The sequence below is a fragment of the Chenopodium quinoa genome, unplaced genomic scaffold (assembly GCF_001683475.1).
Source record: "Chenopodium quinoa cultivar QQ74 unplaced genomic scaffold, ASM168347v1, whole genome shotgun sequence".
Classification (NCBI taxonomy): Eukaryota; Viridiplantae; Streptophyta; class Magnoliopsida; order Caryophyllales; family Amaranthaceae; genus Chenopodium; species Chenopodium quinoa.
Genome location: NW_018744239.1, coordinates 7,176,099 through 7,203,260, shown reverse-complemented (window position 1 = coordinate 7,203,260; position 27,162 = coordinate 7,176,099). Strand labels below are relative to the sequence as shown.

The window sequence follows — 27,162 nt, the reverse complement described above, 5'->3', positions numbered from 1 at the left end:
AAGGTGAGGAAGGCAGCCACGGTGGCCGATCTGGCTGCTGGTGGTTCACCGGTGGCCAAGGGTTGGTGGCACCGAAGTCCGACGGACGACAGGTGGCTGGCGGACTCAGGTGGCAGCGGGTAGAAGCAAGCAGGCAACAAAGTGAGAAAATTCTCACGTGAAGAAGGAAAAAAAAAACAAAGAAAGAAAAAAAAGGAAAAAGAAAAGAAAAGAAAAAAAATAAAGGAAGAGAAAATAAAATAAAACTAAAGGAGAAGGAAAGTTAAAACTAATATTTCGTGTGGGAAAAATTTTGGGGATTAATGGGGTATTTGTAGGAGAGAGAATTGTAGGATAAAATTGGGCCTCATGAAAATAATGAGCCAATTAAATAAATAAAATGGGTTAGGCTTTGTTTTTATGGTCATGAAGTGTAGAATGAACACATAAAATTCCTTTTGTAATAAAATAGTTTATCAACCCGAAATTTTGAAATTAAATTCCGGAAAAATACAACTATATATTATAAATAAAATAAATTTTAATTTATAAATTATTTAAAAATATGAGGGATTACACCTACAATCTTGTGCCTAATGACCTACAATTCCACAATTTTCACAAAAAGCATCAGTATTAGTATTATTAACAGCAGAAATATTAGCTACGGAAGATAAAATAACAGTAGTGAGAGTATCTAATTTCTGGCAAATAGAGTTTAATTGAGCTTAAGGATACAGAGTCAACATGATGCTTCCCTTTGTTTGCAAAACCTCTAGGATTCCCATATTGAGAATTATGAATTGCCATCTCTTCAATAAGATTGCCTGCTACATCATCTTAAAGATTCATAAATCTTCCGTTTGCTATAGAGTTTAGGATTGATCTTGAAGAATTTCCAAGCCCGTTGTAGAAGGCTTGGATCAACTACTATTGTAGTATCTCATGATGGGGAATTTCTCTCTACATACCCTTAAATCTTTCCCGAGCTTCATATAAGGACTCATCGGCTTCTTGGGCAAAATTTAGAATTGAGCTTCTTAACAAAGCAGTCTTCTCTACAGGATAATACTTATTGTAGAAAGCTAAAGCAAGAGAATTCCAGTCAGTAATACCAAGTGCAATTTTATTCAATCCATTACACCATAATTTAGCTTTACCACATAAAGAAAAAGGAAAAAGAACCTCCCTGATTTGGTCTTGTGTGACCCCGGCTTGTCTGATGGTGTTGCAATATTGACAAAAATCCAAAATATGAATATTAGGATCTTCATTCTTAGCTCTGCCAAATTACTTCCTTTCGATCATAGTAATAAACTGGGGTTTGATCTCAAATTTTACTCCTTCGAGATCCGTTGGAGGACCAAGGTGTGGAAGATCCGTCAAGGACGGCTGCGAATAATCGCCGAGCTTGCGAGGTGGTTGAGCCGTCATCTCTGATTCTGTTTATGAAGATATTTATGTGTCACTAGAATCAAATGGAGGGTCTAAAGGAGTATTACCTTCGGAACTTGCCAGTATTTGTTTGTAGAGATCTTTTATCTAGAAAGAGCGCCCGATCTCAGGATCAAATGGAATATAACCTGATCTAGAACACCTGGGCATAAAGAAAGAACTAAACAACAAATATGAGAAATTGTCCCAAAGAACTTACGTTCTCTAAGACGGAGGAAAATAATCTAGACTACAAAAATAATTAGAAATAAAGATAAAATCGTTTCCCCGACAACGACGCCAAATTTTGACAGGATCTAGTCGTATCACCAAATCAAAAATAATTCCTGAGTCCTCTAACTAAAGCAGATAGAGAAGTAGGGTTAAATCCACAGGGAAACAATGTTATTCTATTCCCAAAAAATTAATATAATCTAAATTATTAAGTAACAAATATGAATTTATGAATTAAACTAAGGGAAATAAATAAACTAACGCGAATAAGAATAATAGGAATAACAATAAATCAAAGCCTAGGGTATAGGTTCACCAATAAATAATACTCTAGGATGAATGACAACAATCAATTATCAATGCATCAATTCATCATATCATAAAGGGCTTTCGCTACGTATTACAATCACAGAATAATTAACTTAGCGGTATTAAATCGCATCTCTCGAATCTTGACTTAACCATTTATAAATTAACCTACCGATGGAAACTAAGCCTAAACATCAATTCTTATTTGTCGAATCTCGAATCAATATTGTATAACTCATACAATCAAAACAGGCCTAATCTAATTGCATAGGACTGAATCAATTAATAGGAAATTAATCAAAGCATTGACAATCAACAATAATAAATCACCCCTTCATATTATTTATGGATCCCCAAGAACCCTAGAAATAAAATACTCACACATAATGAAATCTAAACTAAGCAAAGCAATCAAACAAGACATAATTAATCAAAGCAATTAACTTACTAGAAATAAAGGGGGAGAAAATCGTTACCAAAATAAAAGGAAATAATGACACTACAAGAAAACAGTTTGATTCCGACGGAAAAAATCCGTCGAAAACATCTGAAATTCCGTCAGAAACTAGCCTTCCGACGGAATTCCGTCGGAATCAGTCTGTCGCAAAACCCTTTGTAGGAAATTCGACATTTTTCGACGGAAGGCTAGTTTCCGACGGAATTTCCGACAGATTTATTTCTGTCGGCCCTACTTTGACTTTGATTGAAATTCCGTTGCAATTTTCCGACGAAAATTTCCGTCGCAGTTGGTGAGGTTTCCGACAGAAATTTCCGTCGGAAGAGGTATATTCCGACGAAATATTCCGTCGGAAAAGTCAATAAAAAAAAAAAAAAAAAAAAAAAAAACCAGCCCCACCCCTAACGCTTATATTACCCCACCCAGATCCACCCTGTCCAAACCTCCCCCACCCCACCCACCCACCCACCCTGACCAAATCTCCCCCATCCATCCCTGACCAGACCCCCACTCTACCCCACCCTGTTGAGCCACCACCACCCCACCTAACCAACCCCCAAACCCACCCACCCAGAAAAACCAAAAAAAAAAAAATTACCAAATCGAAAAAAATAAAAACGTAAAATTCGAAACAAAAATTACCACAAAAACAAGATCTAAACCAGTAGATTTGCATATTTGATCTGAATTTCAATTAAAAAAAAAAGAAAAAAAACAACAATTCACTATTATCATTACAAATATCTAATAAATTTATAAACTACAATTACAATTACAAAAATAATTAACTATAATCATAAATGTTCAAAAACAAAACAAGATCTACAATTTAATCCTAACTAAAACTAGATCTATAAAAAACCTTGGTGATGTTGCGACGGTGGTCGTTGTTTCGCTGTGGTGGTGTTGTTGTGGAAACCTTGAGATGCTCGCGCGGTGGTGTTGTTGCGACGGTGGTCGTTGTTTCGCTGTGGTGGTGTTGTTGTGGAAACCTTGAGATGCTCGCGCGGTGGTGTTGTTGCGGCGGTGGTTGTTGGTTGTCGGTGCTGCTTGTGTCGTTGGTTGTTGGTGTCGGTGCGGTGGTCGAAGAGGACGAAAAAGGAGAAGGAAGGGGAAGAGGAAAGAGGACGAAGAAGGAGAAGGAAGGAGAAGGAGAAGAGAGAGAAAGAATGGGCGGAGGAGAGGAGGTCAGAGAGGAAGAGAAGAGGAAAGAGGAGAGGAGAAAAGAGAAGAGAAATAGGAGGAAGAGAAGGAGAGAGAAAGAGAAATGAGAAGGAGAAAGAACCGGTTTCTTCTTAGGGTTTGGTTTTTTTATATTATTAAATTCCGACGGAATTTCCGACGGATTTTAATTCCGACGAAATTTCCGACGGATTTTAATTCTGTCGGAAATATAATTTTCCGACGGAATATTCCGTCGAAATCTTCCGACGGATTTTAATTCTGTCGGAAATGTAATTTTCCGACGGATTTTAATTCTGTCGGAAATGTAATTTTCCGACGGAATATCCCGTTAGAATCTTCCTACGGATTTTATTTACATTGGAAATTTTAATTTCCGACGGAATATTCCGTCGGAAATCCCTTATATTCCAACAGAATTACATGTCCGTCGGAAATTTCTGACTTTTTAGACGGAATTACGTGTCCGTCGAAAATAGTCCATCGGAAATCAGCCTATTTCTAGTAGTGTGAATTGCATAAACCAAAGAGCGTTGAGAGAACAAAATACTAAGTAAGCTTAAAATCTAAAATCTGGAATTTTTAACTAATGAAAGACGTAATTGTCATGATTAACAAAAAGCGTATTTGAATTAAAGCAACGAATCCTAAACTAAAACGGCGATTAAACGCCATAAACATCCTCAAAAACACGCGCCCGGTAGGGCGCGCCTTCGAGGTCCTTGAACTTCTCTTCCTCGCCCGGCCGGGCACGCCTCAAGGCGAGGACACTTCCTGGTCGAGCAAGTCCACTGGGCGACATTAGATTCCACGGTTGGGCTCTTTTGCTAGGCCTAATTCGAATATCCTCAATGGGTCTTTATAACTCGGTCCATTGCCTAGGTTTCTTCTTTTTCGCCGGGCCCTTAATCACCGGTTTGATCACTCTAACGCGGTTTTGGGATACATAATATGGTCATAAGAATGTGCTCCATATCGAATGCTCGTAGTGGCTCAAATAAGTTCGGAAAATGCTCCAAATCCGCAATTTCCTACAAAATAATGCCAAAGCTACGAAAACACTAGAAAACGCATATTAGTAATAAAAATAGCTCCGTAGAGCCAATAATACTCCTAAATATGACCAAGGGACAGGGGTAAATCACTATACAAAATAGATATATCCCTAATCTCACCTTTTATTTATTTATTTATTTATTTTTAAATCGCCCTAATCTCACTTTTCAAAACAATTGTGTGCTCTTTGTCTCTCCTCCTTCTCTCTCCTATAGATTACTCAAAGAAATAATGGGTGATGAGTATGTGAAAAAGTGTTCGTTAAAGAAGAAGGTTTTATTACGGGTGTTGCATAGTGCGAAGAAAACCATATCAATCTTAATTTCTTATTCCTCCTATAGTGAATTCAAAATATTAGATGTAGATAGTGGTGAATTGTCAAAAACTCCTTTTACACTCTTAGGGGATGCTGGGATCGACACAATTTTATCAGTAGGTTCAGTAATTTACACCCTCGGAACGTCCTGAACTGGAAGTCTAAACCCAGATTACTCTTTTTATTTTTCCCATTGTAAAGGAGTAAACGATATAGTTGAATTTCACAAGGGCATGTCATATTTCGATTTAACCAACCCTCATATGGGTTGGAAAAAAGGTGTTCTTTTCATGGAGGATAAGAATTTTCCAAATTGTGTCGCTCTTTGCGGCAGCTTTATGTCTTTAGAAGTACAAAATAGTCTTGCATCAGCGAGGTTTTTTATCCCATTAATAATACATGGAATCCCTTGCCAATGCCAATTCCTTTTATTGGGAGAAAATTTCAAGTTTCTCCTCCGCTTGTGTCTGATCCTATACACGATCGTATCCTTGTTCACTTGGACCTATGATTGCTGGCCGTAAATCCAAGCAATTGCTTAAGGCTTATGATTTAGACACCAAACAATGGTTGAATGTTGTCTTGTCCTCTAACTTTGAGGACTATTCAGAGTACATCTTCGATGCTTTGCACCATCTCAACAATGGTCTACTCAGCTTCACTACTTATTCTTAAAATCTTCGAAATCTTGATCCTTTGATAGAAAAAGACACACCGTTGTATTTCTGTCCAATTCAAAGTCCAACGACCAACACATTCAAACGAGGTGCTTCTCACTCCAGTCTCTACCAAGTCCTCGGCTTTTGAATCCATCTTCCAAATTTATGGTCACATTGCTATCTAGGTTAACGAATTTTACTCTTTTTCATTCAAATTATCGTTACTTTTCTCATGTAAAAGTTATTGATTTATATTGGGATGTGATATCAAACTATTTTTTGCTCTCACCTTACATATATTACAATGTATGGCTCTATTTTTGCTTTTGTTAAGCTGGTTGTTAGGTGTTTAAAGGCTAAATAGTGTGATTACTATTAAAATGATGGTAATATAAGAGATTAAGATTAGAATGATTTGAGTAGTAGGCCATAAAGAAATTTTAGTTGGGGCGTGCCCCAGTTCCTCGATCTTCTTGAGAAACAGGGAGCGTTTCTCTAATGGCATTCATGAAATTATAAAGCATTCGGATTTGTAAAGTAATAATATTATAATGAAAGGATGCGCTAACTGTAACATTCACTCAAACTGCTGATGTGGACTGGTTTAGACGGTGTGAAATGATGAATTTACTGCTGTTAACGTCGTTCTTCAACATCCATCTAATTTGTTGTTACAACCAAAGTTACTCCATCAAACAGGTGCCCCTATCATTTTGCTCGCAAACCACCATCACCTTCGTTGCCCCTATCTTCTTCACTCTCCTTCGCCTTTCCGGCGGCTTCGCCACCGAATCAAAACGAAAAACCCTAAAAAAATTGGAGAAATTATTACATGGTTAACCCTTAAGGGCAAGGTTTGTCTTCCTCTTCCATTGAGGTTGTTCATGCGTTCCAATTTCTGTATTAAAGGTTTTGATTTCCTTTAATGGAGGTAAGAGAATGGAAGAAGAAGAACCCATGGACGTTGGTGGCGCAGACGACTTTGCCTTGCATTGATGGTGAGGTGGATAGAGAAAAGGGCGGAGAATCAAGGAAGGAGAGAGAATTGGTGGTGGTGGTATTTCCATGGAGAAAAGGGGTGCTGGGTTAGGATGAGGAGAAAGGAGATTTGAGGAGAGAGAAAGTGAGGATGTTTGGAGTAATTCCGTGAAGTGAATACCTTATGCCAATTCACCATCTGTTAACCCCGTTACCCAACTTGACCATGTGTTAATTGACAGATATACAGAATGACCAACGTACCCCCAATTTCCAGCGTAAAAATATAAATTTAGCCCCTTGAGATACGTTCCATGTTTAACAAAAAGAGAAACTTGGAATTACCCTTTTAGTTGTGGTGATTGACAATGACTTTCACTTAGGATAGCATCTCAATTTCAGGTCACTACTCCAACCTCATTTTGTCAACCACAAACAATTTTAAACACTTCTTTGACTTTTTTTCCTCTAAATTTCGACTAATGATTTAATCATACCCACCATATTGTGAGTAGTACTTAGGTAGAATTGTTTCAAACTTTTATTTTCAATCTTTTTCAGTTTTAAGGTTGCCCTTCTCTAACATGATAGTCGTAGTAAGTTTTCAGGCGAGGGTGTGGTGGTTGTGGCCTAGGGCTATTGGGTATGGGAGATGTTAATGGATTGGGGTTTGAGCATGGTATCGTGATAATCAAGGCTTGGTCTACCATGGTGTAGGTGGGAATGTGGGATGGTGGGTGTTGGTGTTGGGTTAGATCGTTAGAGTAGTTAAGGTGGGGTAAGAATTGTTACAGGTCTTATATTAAAGAGCCTTTGCCTTTATTCCATACTTTGTAATGCAAATTTAATCGATTCCTAAATGAGGACGTAGTGTAAACAATGGGTGTAATGTAAACGATGTGTATTAAAGAATTTCTTTTTACAATTAGTAAGTTCTATAATTCCTAAATGAGGGTATATTATAAATGATGGGTGTAATGTAAACGATGAATTTGGCTAAAGTCAATTTGAACTCAAAAACTTGAATTCATGATTTAAATATTGGGGTGAATTGCTAAAACGTACCGCCAACAAAATTTATCGCACTGCCAACTTATCAAGAAAATGTACATTCTTGCTCTTACTAAAATATTTCCCCATTTTCTTTCTCTAACTTTAGTCCATCCACCACTTATAAAACAACCACATCAACCACCACCAATCACGCCACCGATACCACCCACGCAGAGGTGGGGCAAAGTTTAGCGGGGCCCTGTGCGAGTTCATAAAATTAGGCCCTTTTCAGGCCAAACATTAAGAAGTACAAGTAATCCTACATTCATTCAAAACAAACTCATCTACTATAATCAGCCCATTTTAGCCTCTTTTGCAACATAGTAGTGCGTAATTATACTTTAACAACCTCGCCTTTTAAAAAAGAAGCAATAGCAATAGGAATTTTCAATAATATTATAATTCGCCCAGATTATTTCCGAAACATAATAAAATTAATAATATGTATGACTAAGATCTTTATGGATAAGTGTGAAACCTTAATTACTTGACAATATTTTCACTTCTCCTTTGCTCATTATATTTTTTTCTTTTATATTTTTTTGTTGACAACGGATTAAATAAAATTGTAATATTTATTTCTGGTTGAGTCTTATATAAGGAGATAAAACCTTATGCAAAAGAATCAATAGTTAGAAGCATTGAACATAGATGAGATCAGGGGTGGAACCAAGGGGGGTTGGGGTGGGCCTTGGCCTCCCCCTTGATTTTAGTTATCTAATAAATGTTGCATTAATTTATGTTAGTTGTAATGTTATGAGTTGTTCTTGGGTGAAAATATAGAGATCTTTTTCTAGCTCCAAGTTCAAACCTTCTCCCTAACATTTTTTTTTGGTCTCATTTTTTTTTATATTTCAATATACTCCATAATATTTTTATACCAGACATATTACTACATATATTACACTTGGCCCCCTTTATTAAAAATTTCTGGTTCCGCCATTGGATGAGATTAAATGATAATGGCAAATTAGTGTATATAGCATTCACCCTATGTCATTGTATGTGTACATATGAACCTAATTCATACATATGAACCTAATTAAGATGCAGTATTGCCACAAGGAATAACGTAAATGTTTTGAATTTCTGACAAGTATGATATATATATATATATATATATATATATATATATATTATATATATATATATATATATATATATATATATATATATATATTTATATATATATATATATATATATATATATATATATATATATATCATACTTGTCAGAAATTTTAGTATAGGCACCAAGACTCCAAAAGTACTTCTAGTGCATAGACAGACCTATCTATACAAATTACTCTAAGTGACACATTGACACCCCTTCATTCTTTAAGAAATTATAGGAGAAATTTGGTATACAAAAGAGACTGTTTAAATTGTTCTTCTAGGGACGTGATAAAAATGAAGTATATCAATTGGGCATGGTGCTATTGAATAAGGTGAAGTATATCAATTGGGCATGGTGCTATTGAATGAGGTGTTCATCTAAAAACGATTGTACATCAAACATGTGAGTGCTCGTTTATGTTTATGTTAAATCTTTTGGAACACTTATGGAAGATAGAGCTTACATATCATATATGAAGTTTAACGTCATATGAATACAAATCTGTTATAACTCGACTAAATCTATCTATTCATAATCTGAATTATGTAAATCGATATCGTACATAACTCAGCTCCATTATGACTATTGAGCAACTGCATCATGATTGGATGCGTTATACCTGCTACCTAGATTACTTCGACAAATTTAGTACTCGGCTTATTTCAACCTACTATCTGGTCGACTGACTTTGATTATGAACCAACTCAATTATGACTCAATATGTTTCAACCGCTACTCGATTACCCAACTTATTTATAATCCAATTCAATTATGACCTAACTTAATTTGATTTGAACAAGATTCACTTTAACCTGCTTAAGCTCGTTTCTAATCCAATATGATTCGATTAGCCCCGAATTTAAAGCACAAAAAAAATTAAAAAAAATTAATAAAAAAAAAAGATAAGAAAAGAAAAAAAGAATTAATATTTCTGTAAAAAAAAAAAAAAATCTAACTCAAATCAATTCACTAACCATATGGATCTGTTATAACCCGACCTGTTTTAACCCATAATTCAATTAACCATCGTTAAACCGAACTGTTAGACTAAAATTTACGTGTCAAAAAAACAAATAAACAAATTTAGCCGGAGACAATGGTGAGGAGAGCAAAAAGGTAAAACATTGAAACTAATTAAATTAATGTCCGAAAACCAAAATAAGAAAAACGTGATGAATATTACAGACCGAGTGAAAGATATTTTCACAATTCACACTCAAGTCCACATACAAAATCTGACTTCTTTCCCCCAAAAATCAAATCAAATCAATTCAAATATTACAAATCATAAATCAATAATCAAAACGTAAAAGAGTAGCAGAGAAAAATCAGACAAAAATGGCTTCAGTAGCACTATCAAGCTCAAGCAGCAGCCATCCATGGCAGTTAATCTTAAAAACACACACCAATTCTACACTCTCATCTTTCTCAAATTCGTTCATTTCTCTCTCTTCATTTTCATCTTCTACAACAAATTCTAAAGCATCCAAAAAATACGTTTACATTTGTAAGTATTCTGCAAATGATAATCGAGAAAAGGCAATAGTGGTTTCTCAACCGATTAAATCCCATGAATTTCGGGTGTTGTCTCGAAAGCGATCATTGTGGCGTAGGATCTTTTTCACTTCTAAGAAAGTTCGCGCCATTATTTTGCTTAATGTCATTACTGTTATCTATGGTGCGTTCTTAATTCTGTTCTGTATTAGGTTTAATTTTGCTTCTTTCTTTTTTTTTAAACACAAAAAATTAATTTAAATGTTTTTGTGATGATTGTTAATTTGGTATTATTTATGAAGCTAATTGTAGTTTATATATTTTAGATAATAATTATTATTAGAGTTTGGAGTTGGACGGTTTCTATGATTCATGTTAGCCGACCCCAAATCATTTTTGCTCCTCATGTGAGTCAACCCCAGATCATTATTAGACTAAGGCTTTGTTGTTATAGTAGTAATTTGTAATTTTGTATTAGAGTTTGTAGGTGTTGATTAATTACTTAGATAGAGCTTCAATTGATACATTTGTCTATGGTAGTACTAATGCAGATTAGCTTCATTAAGACAGAATTAATGGCTAGAATATGATTAGGGTAGAGTTCTTTTTCCAGGATAATTTTACTACTGTCCCTGCATATATTGAGGAGTGATATTTTCCTACCAACTTCAATCGTCTTGGCAGCAGTAAATATGGTCTTTGAAAGATTATTACTTTAAAATTGGTGTTATGAATTTTGGAAATGACTAGTGCTGTGAGGTGCTTTTGAGTAGAGATATGTCTTCTATATGATTCCCAGTGGTTTATTATGAATCAGAAGTTGAGGCGCGATTTGACTGCCTACATTGAAACTTATGTAGTGAAAATTGTGAAATATTATAGCTGTCATAATGTTTCTAATTGCTTGCCTATTTTTATAGTTGCTTAATGATACTATTAACATGTAATTTCCAGTTGAACATTATTAATGATGATTTGATTATTATGGCAGCTAGTGACATTCCAGTTCTGAAAGAAGTCGAGGAACTTATGGACCCTGCGACTTTCAATGTTGTTAGATTTACTCTTTCAGCTATTCCCTTTCTACCAGCTGCATTTCAAGCTAGACATGATGCTCACATCTGCAAGTCAGGAGCAGAATTGGGTTTATGGGCCAGTTTAGGTTATCTTTTGCAGTCACTTGGGTTGCTTACATCTGATGCAGGACGTGCATCTTTTATCTCTATACTTACAGTAAGCTTATATATTCCAGATATCAAAGCTCATCTGGTTGTGATGTATTGATTGTGATATTCTTTGTTGATTTCTTGGTCATTCTTCTGCTCAGGTGATTGTGGTTCCTTTGCTTGATGGTATGTTGGGATCAGTGATTCCACCTCTTACATGGTTTGGTGCCATCATGTCGGTTGTAGGGGTTGCTATGCTTGAATCTACTGGGTCTCCGCCTGATGTAAGTGTCTTATGCCAGGCCAATCTGTGCTTTATGCTTTATGTCATTATATGAAAGATAAATTAGTAATCACCACTATCAGAGCTCTGTGCTAGATGATATGGCACTGTCTGATTTCTTAATTACGTATCTCAGTCAATCATTTTTCAGGTTGGAGATCTATTTAACTTCCTGAGTGCAGTTTTTTTTGGCATTCATATGTTGAGAACTGAAAGAATTTCAAGATGCACAAACAAAGAGAACTTCATACCGCTCCTTGGATATGAGGTAAGTTCACTTAGGAGCCCTGAAGGAATTTTCATGTTCAACTTTTTGGCAATTGAGGTTCATTTTCTATTCAGAAATACTTTGCATATGTAACCCCAAAAGGGAAGAAAAAAAAAAAAAAAAAAAAAAAAAGGCCTGTCAATTGAAAATATTGATTTTTTCACCTGTGTCCTGAGCAGTTCTGATTTTTCCTCCAGGTATGCGTTGTTGCACTATCATCAATGATCTGGTTCTTCTTCGAAGGTTGGTTTGGTGAAAGTGTTAGACCTTGGACATGGGATTTGTTTTGGGCTTCATTGGTCTCATTTCCTTGGATACCAGCAATATACACAGGAGTGTTGACAACCGGGTTATGCTTATGGGTAGAGGTAAACTTTTCTTAATCTTAGTTTGACCTATATTACACTTACTTTTTTCCTTCGTCTGAGCATTGGCTACTTACTTCTTTATTTAAGTTTGTGTATGAATTACATTCCTGTTTCTTGTTCTTCTTAATATTATTTCTTGGCCATCTAGCATGTATTGCATAAACTAATTGACAGACAACAGATTTAGAGCTCTTTTTGCTAATAGCGGTTGCATGCTGATGACCTTCTGCATTATTAATGGTAACTAGAGTCATGTGGTGAAAGTAGTAATGACAGAAGCTTAAGTTGTGGAAAATTTATGCATTTTACATTGCTGGGTCTAGTGAACCACTGAACCTTGTGAAATTTTTTGAGAAAACATTTTTACGTGTAGTAGATTAAAAAATCAGAAGATATGTTTTGTTTATTTATTTTTGAAAATGGTAACATTACGCTTTTCAGTGAGTATAGAAGATACATCTAGGTCATTGTGAGCTATCAAGCATTGCTTTTTTTTTTTTGTTCACAAGTAAAAATAATGTGAATATGGTGTATTGCTGACCATCTAGGATACCATAGGTAAAATTCTTTTGTGCATAAACATTTCTGAATGCGTATGGTTATGCAGATGGCTGCAATGAGAGATGTATCAGCAACTGAAACAGCAATTATTTATGGAACGGAACCTGTTTGGGGTGCAGGGTTTGCTTGGTTCCTACTTGGTGAAAGATGGGACACTATTGGATGGATTGGTGCTGCTCTTATCCTTGGTAAGCAATCACTAATTTGATTAGTCTTCACATGCCCTGTAAATTACAAATGCAATCCCCCCGCCCACCAAAAAATAAAATAAAATAAAAAACAAGAAAAAAGAAAATCAACACCTATCTGGGCTTGTCCTTAAATCTGGAGGAAAGATTCTAATGAATATGTGAATCTGTGCTGCAAGTACGCCTATGCATATCTATGTGCCAATGCTTCGGTCCTTTTGATTGGAGCCCCATATCTCTTCCCACTTGGAATGGAACAGATTTAGCCATTTGAAATTTAAGCCTCTGCATCTAGCTTGGATTTTTGAGGTGGAATTTTTTTTTTTATTGATCCTCATTTCACCAATTCTTTCTGTCTTAAGAAGCATTTAAAGAACTGCTAGCGAATTGCAAAAATTTTTGCTAGTTCCAGAAGTGACCGTAACATTTTAGACCAGGCCTATGATTGATAAATGATAGGAATCTTATGATCTTTCCTATTATATAATAGTTTTTACTCCATAGTTATCAAGAAAGCCTGCTCAAGAATGTGAGCTTCACATGAATTGGCATGGTTCAAGTGATAGCAGTGATTGGTTGATTGACTTGATTCATCTTAATTACCATAGGCTTCTTTTTCAAAGTGGGTAACCAAATTCCAATCCCGAAGATTAAACAAGCCTAGACAACCTTTGGACTTGGAAACGTGAATGTATGGTACTATGGTTCGATAGAAACTCTTTTCCTCCTTACCCCCTTACCAGCCATGAAAACGACCTGCAGATCAACTTAACAAGCTAAATCAGAAACCTGATTCAGATGACACTGTAGGGTTTGTCCAGTCAGGTTAGCACGTCGAAAAAAAAAAAAAGTTTTGATGAGCTACAATCTGCCTGCTTATGAGAGAGATTTACTAGCCCAATGGCTTACCTGAAGGAGTTTCAATCAGCTTTTTAGTTGATTCTGTCAAACTTCTTATCAGACAGAATCCCTATGTGTCTCACTGGTACTATCCAAACCTTTTGTTTCTCCAATTGGGAGGCACTACCATAAATGCTTCAATTTACTCTCTATTTGTTATGGTTTTCTCACTGGAAGGATTTTATGGAGGGATAGGATACGTTAATGTTAGAAACGTAAGGAAAAGGAAAACTCTAAACATTATTACCTACTTCGTATATAGAAGCCACTCTTGTTCCTTGCCCAGCGGCTTGTTTTCAAGTTTGCTCCAGTCTCTCATGCATTAATATCTAAACTTCTATCCAGTGCTATACTTGAATATGTCCTGTTATTATGTATGAGTGATCATGGTGGTTGTATCTCACTCGTTGTGCTTATTACAAATTATCCTTTGTTGCAGGTGGAAACCTAGTTGTTCATATGTTTGGGTCTTTATCATCTACAGATTCTGGCAGTAGAGAGGGGTGATCTAGATTAGGCCTCAAATTTTAGATCTGGAATGGTAGATCACACTATTATAATGTATCTAAGATGTGCAGTGTATGTATAGAAAGCACCATAGCTTTAGTGTACATAAACCCGATACATAAGTACATAACAGTTAAAGCGAAAATATGTTGATATCCTTCATCTAAGCCAGTAGCCAACTGCAGTGCTGCCTTAAGTTTCGAAGTTTGGCATATTTATAATTTTTTTTGTGTTTAGTGTTGTGGATATATAATCTTATTAAAATGTATAGATATGAATTTGTTACAATTTTGAAATTTGGCATATATACAGCTATTTACATACTTCACATCAATGTTTGTTTATCAGAAATTCACAACTCTCAGCATGTTGTTAAAATGGTTACAAATTGCGAAAGTTGTTCAATCTGAAATTGAATACTAGGAAACTGCAATTTGCCTGTTACATTTTCAGGATAAAACCTCCATTTCATGTTGCTAATGCGTTTGCAAGGAGAGTATGGGGAGAAATGGTATTGAGAAGCCTGTGCTGTTAAGTAGTGGGGTGTTTATGGCGAAAATTAGACATAAGGATGGTAGGAACAAAACAGAACAAAGCAATTGAAGTTGACCCTGTGCTGTTAGGAACAAATCATATTAATCTGGATGGCTGTCAGCCTGTTGTGATGAATCCATGGGCTCCTAGCCTAGATCTTATGAAAGAACTGATTACTGAAGCTCCAATATAGATCAAACTACTCGTTTTAGATCATTAATATTAATTAATTAGGAATGCAGTGGGTTTAGAATTGATATAATATCGCTATTCATTCATTTGTGGCTACATAACTGCTTTAGGAAGATTGAGAACAAGGAGAGTTATAAGCAAAAGTGATGACTGAAGGTGTCGTTTGTGTCATGTAGGAGGAAAATGTCCAACATATGATATTACTTCCGTTTCATATTATGTGCAATATTTATTAAAAATGGATGCTATACATTATGTGCAACAAATGTTTTCTTTCCTTTTCAAGTTGTCATTTCTTTCTATCTCTCTCCTCATCACTTGCGTTCTATCTTTCTATCTCCATTTAACACTTACAAACAAATTTTGCCTAGGAGTCTGTGCCATAACCTTTGTTGCACTTGCACATGATATAAAACGGAAGTAGTATTCATATTCAAATATAATGACGGGCTTTACACAGATGCATGCTCTTGGGTGCGATTTATGGGAATCAGATACGGACCCAACAACTGACCACTATTCATACATCGATTCATACATCGATACAAAATCTAAGTACTACTCTGTACTTCTTATGTTTAATAGGCAATGTAACGCTCAATAACACCAGTTTTTGGGTTATCACATTTATTAATATCTAGTTATACCACTCATTAGACTAGCACCAACTTGTTCAAGAGAAAAAAAAAAAAAAAAAACTTGCCATTAATAATATTGGAGTAATACTAGTATAATGAAAAGTTGATTCAAAATATCGTAAATATTGATATATAGTATTAAAGAATAGTCATGCGTGACATTGTTAGATTTGTCTTAATGCATTTGTATGTACCGTCAAAATCAAAATTAAACCGATAGAATGAAACATATTTCATTTTCATCATTTCACACCTGAGTCCACACTACACAAACAGAATCTGACCCCTTTCAAATAAGTTAAATCAAATCCATCTATTTGTACAATCCAAATGCATAAACCAAAAAAAAGGTAGGATTTTTTTGCATAAACTCTTAAGAGGAGATAGAGAGAGTGGGAGAGTAACAGAAATGGCTTCAGCAGTAGTTTCAAGCTCAAGCAGCAGATATCCATGGCAGCAGCAAACCTCAAAAACTTCATTTTTCTGTCACCATTCAAATCCATTCATTTGTCTCTCATTTCCTCATCCACCTTCTCCTATTACAAGTTCTAAGCCATCCAACAGATTCGTCTACCTTTGTAGGACACCCGCCAATCATAATACTCCACCGAAGGCGCTTTCGGCTTCTCAACCAATCAAATCCCCACAAATTATTGGGTTCAATTCATTCAAGTTGTTATTCCACAGCCAATCATTGTGGTGTAGGACCTTTTTCACCTCCAAGAAATTTCGCGCCATTATTTTGCTTAATGTCATTACTATTGTTTATGGTGTGTTCTCTATTATCTTTATTTTTTTGGGTTGAATTTTTTGTTAATTTTTCTATAAATTTATTCAACTTTTCTGCTCTTGTGTTGTGCATTGTACTTGTATGAAGCAATATTAGATTAATTTCGAACGATGGCCAAGGGTGCATTCTTTTCACTTGATTTTCCATCTAATCTTATTTGAACTTACCTGAACTTATTTAAACTTGTTATTATGACTTGTTTTTAGCCAAACTTATTCTTCCTATGATAAAGTGGAAATATGGTGAACTAAACATGGCCTGTGTGTTGATATTAATAAGAGGCATCCAGTTAGTTACCTTGACTGATGTCGAAAACATATCAAAATTATGCAATTATATATTGTATTCAACAACAAAGACTATGTAATTCAAGTTGATTGATTGGAAGCTTTTCGATCTTAATTGCTTTTATAGTGCTTCACTGGGTAAAATATACATTTTACTTTGATAATTTGTAGGACTAATGTTAGAAAAAATGGCATTGAATATGATTAAGGTTGAGAAAATTCTTTTTAGGTGATACTAGTTATACTCAACTTATACAATTGCTGCAAAGGCAAATATTGAGGAACAATCTTTTCGCACCAACTACAATTGCCTTGGCAATATTTTCTTTGAAAAATCTATGTTGTACCATTATTGTTACGAGTTTCAACTTTCAAGGATGTACGGGTTGTATTGAGAAGGAAACGAAAGTTTTATCATAGTCCCAAGAATAATAAGCGCTGTGAGAAGGCATTGAGTGTTAAAGTTGAGTTATGGTTAATCACGGATCAGGAGTTGAGGCGTGCTTGACCTACTGTGTTCTGTTGCAATTGTAGTGTCAGTTGTCATGGATTTCACATATGGCCTTATGGCAGTGAAAAATTTGAGCTTTCATAGATACGTGTAGCCAAATCTGTTGTCTGGTTACTTGCTTATATTTAGGGTACATTACTAACATTCATTTTTTCCGACTTCAACATTTAGAAAAAATTGTTTGATTATTGTTGCAGCTAGTGACATTCCAGTCTTAAAAGAGGTTGAAGAATTTATGGACCCTGCTACTTTCAATGTTGTTAGATTTTCTCTATCAGCTATTCCCTTTCTACCAGCTACATTAGGAGCAAGAAATGATGCTCACATTTGTAAGGCAGGGGCAGAATTGGGTTTATGGGTCAGTTTAGCTTATCTTTTGCAGGCATTTGGGTTGCTTACATCTGATGCTGGACGGGCATCTTTTATCTCTATGATTGGAGTAAGTTCCTATGTTCCTTGTATCGAAGCCCAATTTGGTATGGTGTATAGATAGTAAGTTTCTTTGTTCCTTTCTTGGTCATTTATTGCTCAGGTGATTGTGATTCCTTTGCTTGGTGAAATGTTTGGATCAGTGATTCCACCTCTTACATGGTTTGGGGCTATAATGTCTGTCGTAGGGGTCACTATGCTTGAATGTAGCGGGTCTCCGCCTAGTGTAAGTGATTTATGCTTTAAGTCATGTTGCATTTTTAATGAAAAATCATTAATCACATACTATCTAAACTCTGTGCTAAAAGATGTTGACACTTTGTTATTATTTGATTAATTCAGCATCAATTTTTTTCAGGTTGGAGATCTTTTTAACCTTCTGAGTGCGATTTTTTTTTGGTGTCCATATGTTGAAGACTCAGAGAATTTCAAGAACCACAACAAAAGAGAACTTCATACCACTCCTTGGATATGAGGTTAAGAGCCTTGTCAAAATATCAACCATAACGTTTGGGCAATTGGGTGTTTCAATTCCTAGGCAGCCAGTAGTTATAAAACTGCAATTTTTTATTTTTTTTTTTTGATCGCACATGTTGATATTTTTGCCTGTTTTCTGAGCAGTTCTGAGGTTTCATCCAGGTATGTGTTGTTGCAGTCTCATCAATCACCTGGTTCTTATTCGAAGGATGGTTTGATGAAAGTCATAGACCTTGGACATGGGAATTGTTTTGGGCTTCATGGGTCTCTTTTCCTTGGATACCAGCAATATACACAGGAGTGTTCTCCGGGATATGCTTATGGGTAGAGGTACGTCTCTATTCAAAGCTTAGTTAAAATTATGTGAGCCTTCTTTCTTTTTTTACCCACTCGTGGTTGCTTATTATTTAATCTTGATCTCTCATCTTATTTCTAATTAGGTTCTCTCTCTCTCTATTTTTTAAATTTTTTGCTTCAGAAAATTTTAATGAGCACATTTTTTAAGAGTGCAGTATGGTAGCAAGATAACATGCAGATTACATTTTGAATTAGAGTAATGTTGAGAACATTAGCATGAATAGAAACTTAAGCATTTAGGACTGATATAATTAAGCATTTGGAGTGTTGATTTATTGAAAACTTGAGTAAAGACATGGATTAATTAAGTTCAAAAGACTTGATCTTCGTATTTGCATTGAATAAAGGTTAGTCTCTAGTTACAATCACGGCTAGTATTAATTTGTATAGGCATTAAAAGGGCCTAAACAAATGAAAGACACATCTCAAAATTTTTTTCTTCCTACTGCCTTTGTACTTCTTCCCTAAGTTCCAACTTAGAATCACTATACTGTGAATCAGCAGTCAAACTGGAAATTGGAAATCTGGAATTGGAAAATGATATGTGGAAGGTAAATTAGATATATAATGAACTATTAAGCATACCATTTGTTGTCACAAGTAAAATAGCTATGAATATGGAGTACTGTTGACCATTTAGGAAATTATTGTCATTTAGGATTATTATATGGTGTCCATCATTTCTGAATGCATTTGGTTCTGCAGATGGCTACAGCGCAGGAAGTATCAGCAACTGAAGCAGCTATTATTTACAGACTGGAACCAATTTGGGGAGCTGGCTTTGCTTGGTTCTTTCTTGGTGAAAGATGGGGTATTTATGGATGGATTGGTGCTGCTCTTGTCCTTGGTAATAAATAACTTTTTTATTACTAATTAAATTTCAAATGCACTGTTGTTTTTTGGGAACCAATCATTGGCTCACTCAGTTGAACACATTTGCCAAAGAAATCCTAGAAAGAAAAAGGCAGAAAATTTAACACCTATCTAGGCCTCTGGGGAAATAGTGAGTGAGATTATTTATTACATATATAATCATATTCTTTCAACTTAGATCAAAATTTCTACTGTGTATGCCTTGCATATTTCTTCAAGCAATGACTGTGCACTTGTGCAGTGTCAAGTTCAAGAATCCCAGGCAAAGATTGAGATTCAAGTAAAAGGATCACGTACGTTTGACCAGATTTTTTTATAGGAGACAGGCCATTCTTTGCATGCTCTAGATCTTTGCTAATTTTTTATGGCGTTTAGATATCCAGGAACCTTGCTTGGGGAATGGGGCTTCCTAAAAGCCAGCATGTCTAACCGAATTGTCCATGCCCGAGGCTTTCTTTTTCTGGGTGCTAATAGATCTGACAACTTCAAAACAGTAGCTAAATTCCAAAAATAGATTGAGCAAGCCTGAACCACCTTTGGACTTGGGATAAATAGTTATTTCCCATTCAACAAAAGATGTGTTCCCCCTTTACCCTTACCAGCCTCAATTTTAATCTGCACATTTGTTAAATATGCTTTACCAGAGATTCAGTAAGGATGAAAGGCTTGACTTGTCGAGTTTGTACCGAGAATCACTTTTTTGTTGAGCTGTAGTCTGCCTGCATGTATGAGAAATTTACTAATCTTCTGGCTTAGTGGAGAGATTTTTTTTTTTTTAAATCAGTTTTTAGCATCGTATCAAACAGCTTGGAGGCACCACCTTAAAGCTTTGATTTACTGTAACATGGTAGTTTTGGAGGGATTTTATGGTAGAAAAAAAATGTTATGATGTTAAGGGAAAAAAAAAAAGGCACAACATTTTCTACCAGAAAAGTGATAGTATTACTAATTACCAAAAAAACTGAGCCTATCTTCTTGTCATACATTTGTCTGCATGCATTCCCTTAGTGGCTGCATCTCTGCTGGTTGACAGTTTTTCCTGGATCCAGTATGGGTTCAGCTGAACCCACTGAACCCATACTGGATCGGCCACTGGCTGGTTGTGCTGATTGCAGTACCTCTGTTGTGCAGGTGGAAGCCTAATTGCCCAAACGTTTGGATCTTTGTCATCTACTGATTCTGGAGATTCTGAGCAGTGAATAAGAATCATCGTCGAGTTGAGTTGTTAAGCAGTGAATGTCAGATCAACATGATGAATTGATATTGTAGCTAATTTTGTGCAATATCTGTATAAATGTCCTCGCATCCCTCCCCATCTCTAATTTTATTATGATTTTTGATTTGTAGATAAAACCTGGAAATTGACAAGCCCTCTGACATGGCCATGTACATCATAAACTTAAACATAAATCATATATTCATATGAATTGTACGCTTACAAAGCCGTGTTGCAGGCTACCCTTTTGATTTTCAAGTTTGGCGCCTTTCTCAAATATTTTCTGGTTGGTACTTCTGAGCAATTACAATTTCGCAAGATTTTTTTTTTTTTTTTTTTCTTGAAGGTTAGATATAGAAAAAGAGATTAGGAACGTCTTCTCACAAAACCATGTCCTAATCTATCTTGTATTAAAAAATAAGAAAACTTGCTATCCATGAATGGATCAATATCTTAGTGGGTCAGAGTAGAGTAAGCCAAAGAGGCCACATAATTTGCTGCTCTATTTCCTTCACGAAAGATGTGCTGGGAATTGAAAGTCAAAAAGGAATTCAAGATAATCTTGATGTCTTCCATAAAGAGCTGAAGCTTCCATGGGCAATTAAAATGACCCTGCAAAATATTAATATCAATCAAATTATCACCTTCTATAAAAATATTGGAAATATTGTGATCTTTTGCTAGGAGAAGACCATTACGAAGGGAGATTGCATCAGCAAGAAAAGAAAAGAAAAGCTGAGCATGAACCCAAGTTATAAGTACGATTGGCAATATGATTAACGGGGGAGTTTCTAATTACAACACTAGCTGTAGAAGTGGTATGAGTCACAGACCCGTCAAAATTTAACTTACACTAACCTATTGGGGGAGGAGACCATGAGACAATCGTTGTAGTTGCCTCCTTTTGGTTGTTAGGAAGGAGAGTAGTATGTATTGGATTGGTGGAGGGAATCCAAAAAATTCCTAGCCTGTCATTCTTGGGAGAGCGAAAAAGCACGGAAGAAAACAGTAGTAATAAAGGGGGCTGAGTTTTTGAAAATAGTAGCATTTCTACATTTTCAAATACTCCATAATAAAATAGCAAACTTAGGGAGAAGACAGGGAGACATAACTTTCATAGAAGATAAGAGATCAGGGAGGGAAGAGGAAGGAGGGAGAATTCCTAACCACTTTCTAACATAGGATGAGGACCAAAAGTCAAAAGTAAAAGAACAATGGAGAAATAAGTTTTGTGTTTCGGGAAAGTTAGTTATTACAAATGGCACAGTGATGAGAATTATTTACATTCCGTAAAGCTAACGTTTGGCGGGTAGGGAGACTATTATGAAGAACTTTCCATAAAAAAAAAAAGTTGTATTTTAAGAGGAATATCTAATTTTCCATATCTAATGAACTTCCCATTTGAAGAACTGGCAGAATAGTTGTGAGCTAACCACGTAGCAGATTTCACCGTAAATATACCAACTGGCGCTAGAAGAAACAAGGATCATCCGAACAATTGGCGCTAGAAGGAGGGGAAAGGATCATCCGAACCCAAAGTTTGCCAACTGAGCAGGGACCGACTGGTTAATCGTCATGGCCGGAGAGGAAGCGATGCAAACACCAACCTCAAAAGCAATCGAAAACAACCACACACCACAAAAAACAGCCCCAGTAACCGCATATCATAAAGGATCCATCGAAAAACCCAAATCAAATGTAACCCAGAAAACCAATCCCGCCAAATCGACGACTGGTGCAACAAATGCAGTGGTGAAACCATTAGATTCGGTAGGATCCAGCTCTTTTTTCAAGTTCGGAATGCCAGTAACAGGTCTGAATAATCAGCCGATTATCCAAACACCCCTAACCCAGAAATCTCAGCATGTCAATATACCAGCCATCCTCCAAAACCTTTCCAAATGCAGCAAAGAGCAACTGGCATCAATGACGGCGGTGCTTACCAACTTTGGCAAAGGGGCTGGCTCGACATCATTTGCTGCCACTTCAGAGCAGTGGTCAGGAAGCCCCCCTTACCAACTCTCACCCAGAGCAAAAAGAACTAATCCAGTTAAGGAAGAAGGTTCTAGAGTTGGAAGCTCGCAATCTGAACCAGGAGTGGGGAGAAGATGTAGCGGCTGAAAAATGGAGCCCGGAGGCACGAGTCACTCGCAGCAGATCCTTGATCTCTGAGCGAGGGCCAAGCCTGGATAGGAGGAAGCGTGTACGGCTTCAGGTAATTCTAGATGATTCCCCATTTTGTAGGGAGATTCTGGAAGAACCAATAGAGAAGATCAAGATGCCAAGCTGCAAATATAACAGCACCACAATACCTAAGAATCATGGTGTTGTATACCATGACCGACTCTGTCTAGTGTAAGGCGTTCCCCCCAACTCTAGAAGGGTTGGTTGCTAAATAGTGTGGAGCCATTCCAAAAGGATTTGTCTACTCCTATAACTAGCTGAAAAGAATGTTCATGAAACATTTCGTCACGTTGGTAGATCGTACCAAAATGACTACAGAGCTGATGTCATTAGTTCAGGGGAAGGAGGAGCCTCTACGGGATTTCATTACCCGATTCAATAAGGAGGCAACGACGATCCCAGACATGAGCCAGGAGGTAGCCTAACTGGCCATGCAGAGCTGACTCCTGCCTAGGTCGCCATTCAGAGCTTACATGGGGCGTAAAATTCTTAAAACACAGGTAGAAGCGCTAGGATAAGCTCACGAGTTCATAAAAGCGGACGAGACTGATAAGGCCATGCTGAGAAGAAGAGTAACGAACGACCCAGCTAAGCGGGCTGAGACCACCCGGGCTGAGCATCAAACCAGGGGGGATCAACCGAGCAAAGCTCAACAAGGTCAGAGAAACGCGGACATATAAATAGGAGTCAGGAGAGCTAACCGCCGAAAAGGAGCGCGGGCAGGGAAGTTTGAGCAATATACCCCACTTACTCACTCGAGGTCTCAAATCTTCAGTGTGAACAAATTGATGATAAATGGCAAAGGCCACCCAGAATGGTAAACAGGAACTGTGATCCTAGCAAGTGGTGTTATCAGAAAGGCATAGTCTACCCTCATGATGACCCCTTGGTAGTCACGGTGAGAATTGCAAAATGGGAAGTGGATAGAGTACTAATAGATGGCGGCAATTCAGCCAACATAATCTTCATCAATGCGTTTAAGAATCTACAGTTGGATAGAAAGGACCTAAAAAGGGTGAGCTATGAAGTCACCTAGTTCAATGGATTAGGTTCAATCCCAAAGGGCATAATGGAGCTGTCAGTCAGAGTAGGAGAAAGGTCCAGACGACGCGACGTTCAGGTTAGGTTCTTGGTGGTGGACTCACCCTCGCCCTACAATGTGATTATGGGAAGACCGCTCATCCACAAGATAGGAGGAGTGGTCTCCACCTATCACTTGGCCATGGCTTACACAACTAATGACGGAAGATTCGCCAAGCTAAGAGGAAGTCAGAAAACAGCATAGTAGTGCTACATTACAGCTCTTAAGCAACCGGCTAAGGCAAAATCCCAACTAGGCTCAGAGATGAAGCAAGAGGTTTGGGGTGAAAGGAAATCTCGGAAGAGAAAAGGAGAAGAATATTGCAGTGAAAAGGACTAACAAAAGCTGGCCATGGAGAACTTTGAGCCTACAAAAGAGGAAGTAGCCAAGTCATTACCCAGTGGTGAGCATGAGGAAATTGAGCTCACCGAGGAAGACAGCTCCAGGATGGTAAAAATTGAAAAAGGCATCGATCCTGGAGTGCGGGTAAACCTCATTGAGCTCCTAAGAAGGAACAAAAGCATCTTCGCATTCTCAGCGGACGAGATGCTTGGGATTGACCTAGAGGTCATGGTCCATGGGCTGAACGTGAAAGAAGAAGTCAGGTCGGTCATGCAGAAAAAGCGAAGCTTCTCTGATGAAAATAATCAAGCCATACAAGAGGAAGTAGACAAGCTACTGGAAGCTGAATTCATCGAACCATGTGATTACCATGAATGGCTAGCCAACATGGTCATGGTAAAGAAAGCAAATGGCCAGTGGAGGGTGTGCATTGATTTCACATATCTCAACAAAGCATGTCCAAAAGATTGCTACCCGCTGCCACGAATTGACCAATTAGTGGACGCTATAAGTAGACACGCATTACTAAGCTTCATGGATGCCTTCTCAAGGTACCATCAATGAAGGGGGGGTATACAATTACATTGCCATGCCCTTTGGGCTAAAGAATGCAGGGGCCACGTTTTAGAAGACAATGGATAGAGTGTTCATCCACTAGAAAGGGCGGAATGTAGAAGTGTATGTAGATGACTCGATCGTCAAAAGCATCACACAAGTAGGTCATATTTTGGATCTGGAAGAAACATTTGCCACACTGAATAAATATCACATCAAGCTAAATTTAAAGAAATGCGTTTTTGGGGTGAGTTTCGGAAAATTCCTCGGTTTCATGATGAGTGAAAGAGGAATCGGTGCTAACCCCGAAAAGTTTGAAGCAGTTCTTAGTCTCCCAGAACCAAAGTGCACCAAGGACATAATGCGCTTAACACGGAGGATGGCACCTCTGACCCGTTTCATCAATAAATCAGCGGACAAAGCCTTACCGTTTTATCAGCTATTGAAAGGAAATAGAGAATTCAAGTGGGGTGAAGAAGAAAAGAAAGCCTTCATAGGGATTAAGGAACATTTGACCAAACTCCCCACAATGATCAGCCCGGAGTAGGGTGAAAAGCTCCAACTGTATATTTCAACCTCGACACAAACAATAGGATCAGTCCTCTTGGTAGAGAGAAGCAAGCAACAGTGGCCAGTTTATTTTGTAAGCCACGTGCTGACTAAGGCTAAACAAAGATACACGCTGGTGGAGAAGTTAGCATTGGCAGTGGTGACAATAGCACGAAAGCTAAAGCCCTACTTTGATGCACATGTGATTCAGATTCTCACCAACCACTCGTTAGAAAAAGCTCTGCAGAAAATGGACGCTTCAGGACGATTGCTGAAATGGGCAATCGAGCTCTCTAAGTACGAGCTAGAAGTCAAACCAAGAGCAGCCATAAAGGCTCAAGCTCTGGCTGATTTCATAGTAGAAGCCTCGTACGAAGAAAAGGAAGACAAAATCGGAATTTGGAAAGTGGCGGTAGATGGATCGGCCGCCCAGACAGGTAGCGGTGCTGGAATAATTCTGACCTCGCCGGAAGGCAATGCATTTGAATATGCCATTAAGTTCAAGTTCAAAGCATCAAACAACGAGGCAGAATACAAAGCGACCCTAGCTGGATTGCGCATGAGCATAGCAGCCGGAGCCAAGAAGTACACTTACAGATTGAATCTCTGTTGGTGGCTAGTCAGCTAAAAGGAGAGTACGAAACCAGAGAGCCAGCAATGCAGAAGTATGCAACCAGGGTCATTACGCTTTTTTGTAAGAAACTAATAGGGAGTCGCCAATGAGTTTTAGAAAACTCATAAACCTCGTTCATGCCTTTCTCCCAAGTAGAGTTCAAGGGATATTTAGCACGTATCATAAGTTTACCCATGCCCAAATTGTTCTACTAGTACTAGAAATGAGTTCGGGAGCGAGGGTACTAAATAATGTTCCCTTTAGGGGGGAATTGCTATCCTAGCCCAAGTGCGGCCTCTACTAGCTCTTCCTTTTTCACTATTTCATTACCAAATAATATGTGCAATGCGAAACCTAAATACTCCCTCCGTCCCAAATTACTTGCAACGGTTTGACTTTTTGCACTATTCACACATCTCCCTTTGACCATCTTTTTTAACTATTATATGAAAGTCAATGTAATCATGTAAGATGTTGTTGGGTCTATTTTAATGTATAGTTTCTTAATATAAACTTTTTATAACTTATATAAATTTATAATAAAAGATATCAACGGTCAAACATGTGCATCGGCAAGCGTGTCCAGTCAAAATGTTGCAAGTAAACTGGGACGGAGGGAGTACTAAGTTAGTTGATTTGTTTACAAACATTAATCACAAAAAGTCTACATTGCAATGAATGTCGTTATCTTTTTTAATTCAAATTCGTAAAAAAAAAACAAAATAACCAATATTTGCCTTAACTTAGGTGATAAAACAACATTTAAATTATTCAATTTCTAGTCTTCAATTAACGAAAAATTACTATGTGAGTAAATTAATTAGATTTTATTTAAAGTGATCAAACAACACTAATTAATTGATTAAAGTTATTTAAAATAAGAAGAAAAAGAAAAAGTGATTTAACTAAGTGCTTAGGAAACTAACTATTCTCCTTTGTTTGCTAGATCATGGTTTTGGATGTTTATGGACCTTCTTCCTTCGTACCTCCAAGGTTTCAATGGAATAAATTAGGGTTGGAGAGTA

General features: G+C 37.0%; 1 protein-coding gene and 1 pseudogene across 2 annotated transcripts; both read left to right on the top strand.

The window, feature by feature from the left end:
* The first annotated feature begins 9,371 nt into the window (after positions 1 to 9,371).
* LOC110694423 lies at positions 9,372 to 14,837 on the top strand. Of its 2 annotated transcripts, none has more exons than XM_021871594.1 (7): positions 9,372 to 10,452; positions 11,260 to 11,501; positions 11,596 to 11,718; positions 11,854 to 11,985; positions 12,183 to 12,353; positions 12,961 to 13,102; positions 14,442 to 14,837. In XM_021871594.1, exons 1-7 carry the CDS (start codon positions 10,113 to 10,115, stop codon positions 14,507 to 14,509), a joined length of 1,218 nt encoding a protein of 405 aa, XP_021727286.1. In that variant the 5' UTR covers positions 9,372 to 10,112; the 3' UTR covers positions 14,510 to 14,837. The 2 variants fall into 2 exon arrangements, with proteins under 2 accessions (XP_021727286.1, XP_021727287.1); XM_021871595.1 differs by having other exon boundaries at positions 9,374 to 10,452; positions 11,869 to 11,985.
* A 706-nt stretch (positions 14,838 to 15,543) lies between these two features.
* On the top strand, positions 15,544 to 21,452 carry LOC110694422 (annotated as a pseudogene).
* The last annotated feature ends 5,710 nt before the right edge of the window (positions 21,453 to 27,162 follow it).

What these genes read in the sequence shown, in the direction of transcription:
- LOC110694423 (XM_021871594.1), top strand. Translation starts at nt 10,113, where the DNA reads ATGGCTTCAGTAGCACTATCAAGCTCAAGCAGCAGCCATCCATGGCAG. An exon ending in CTTTTATCTCTATACTTACA is followed by an intron (nt 11,502 to 11,595) that starts GTAAGCTTATAT and finishes TCTTCTGCTCAG; the next exon opens with GTGATTGTGGTTCCTTTGCT. An exon ending in GGTTATGCTTATGGGTAGAG is followed by an intron (nt 12,354 to 12,960) that starts GTAAACTTTTCT and finishes ATGGTTATGCAG; the next exon opens with ATGGCTGCAATGAGAGATGT.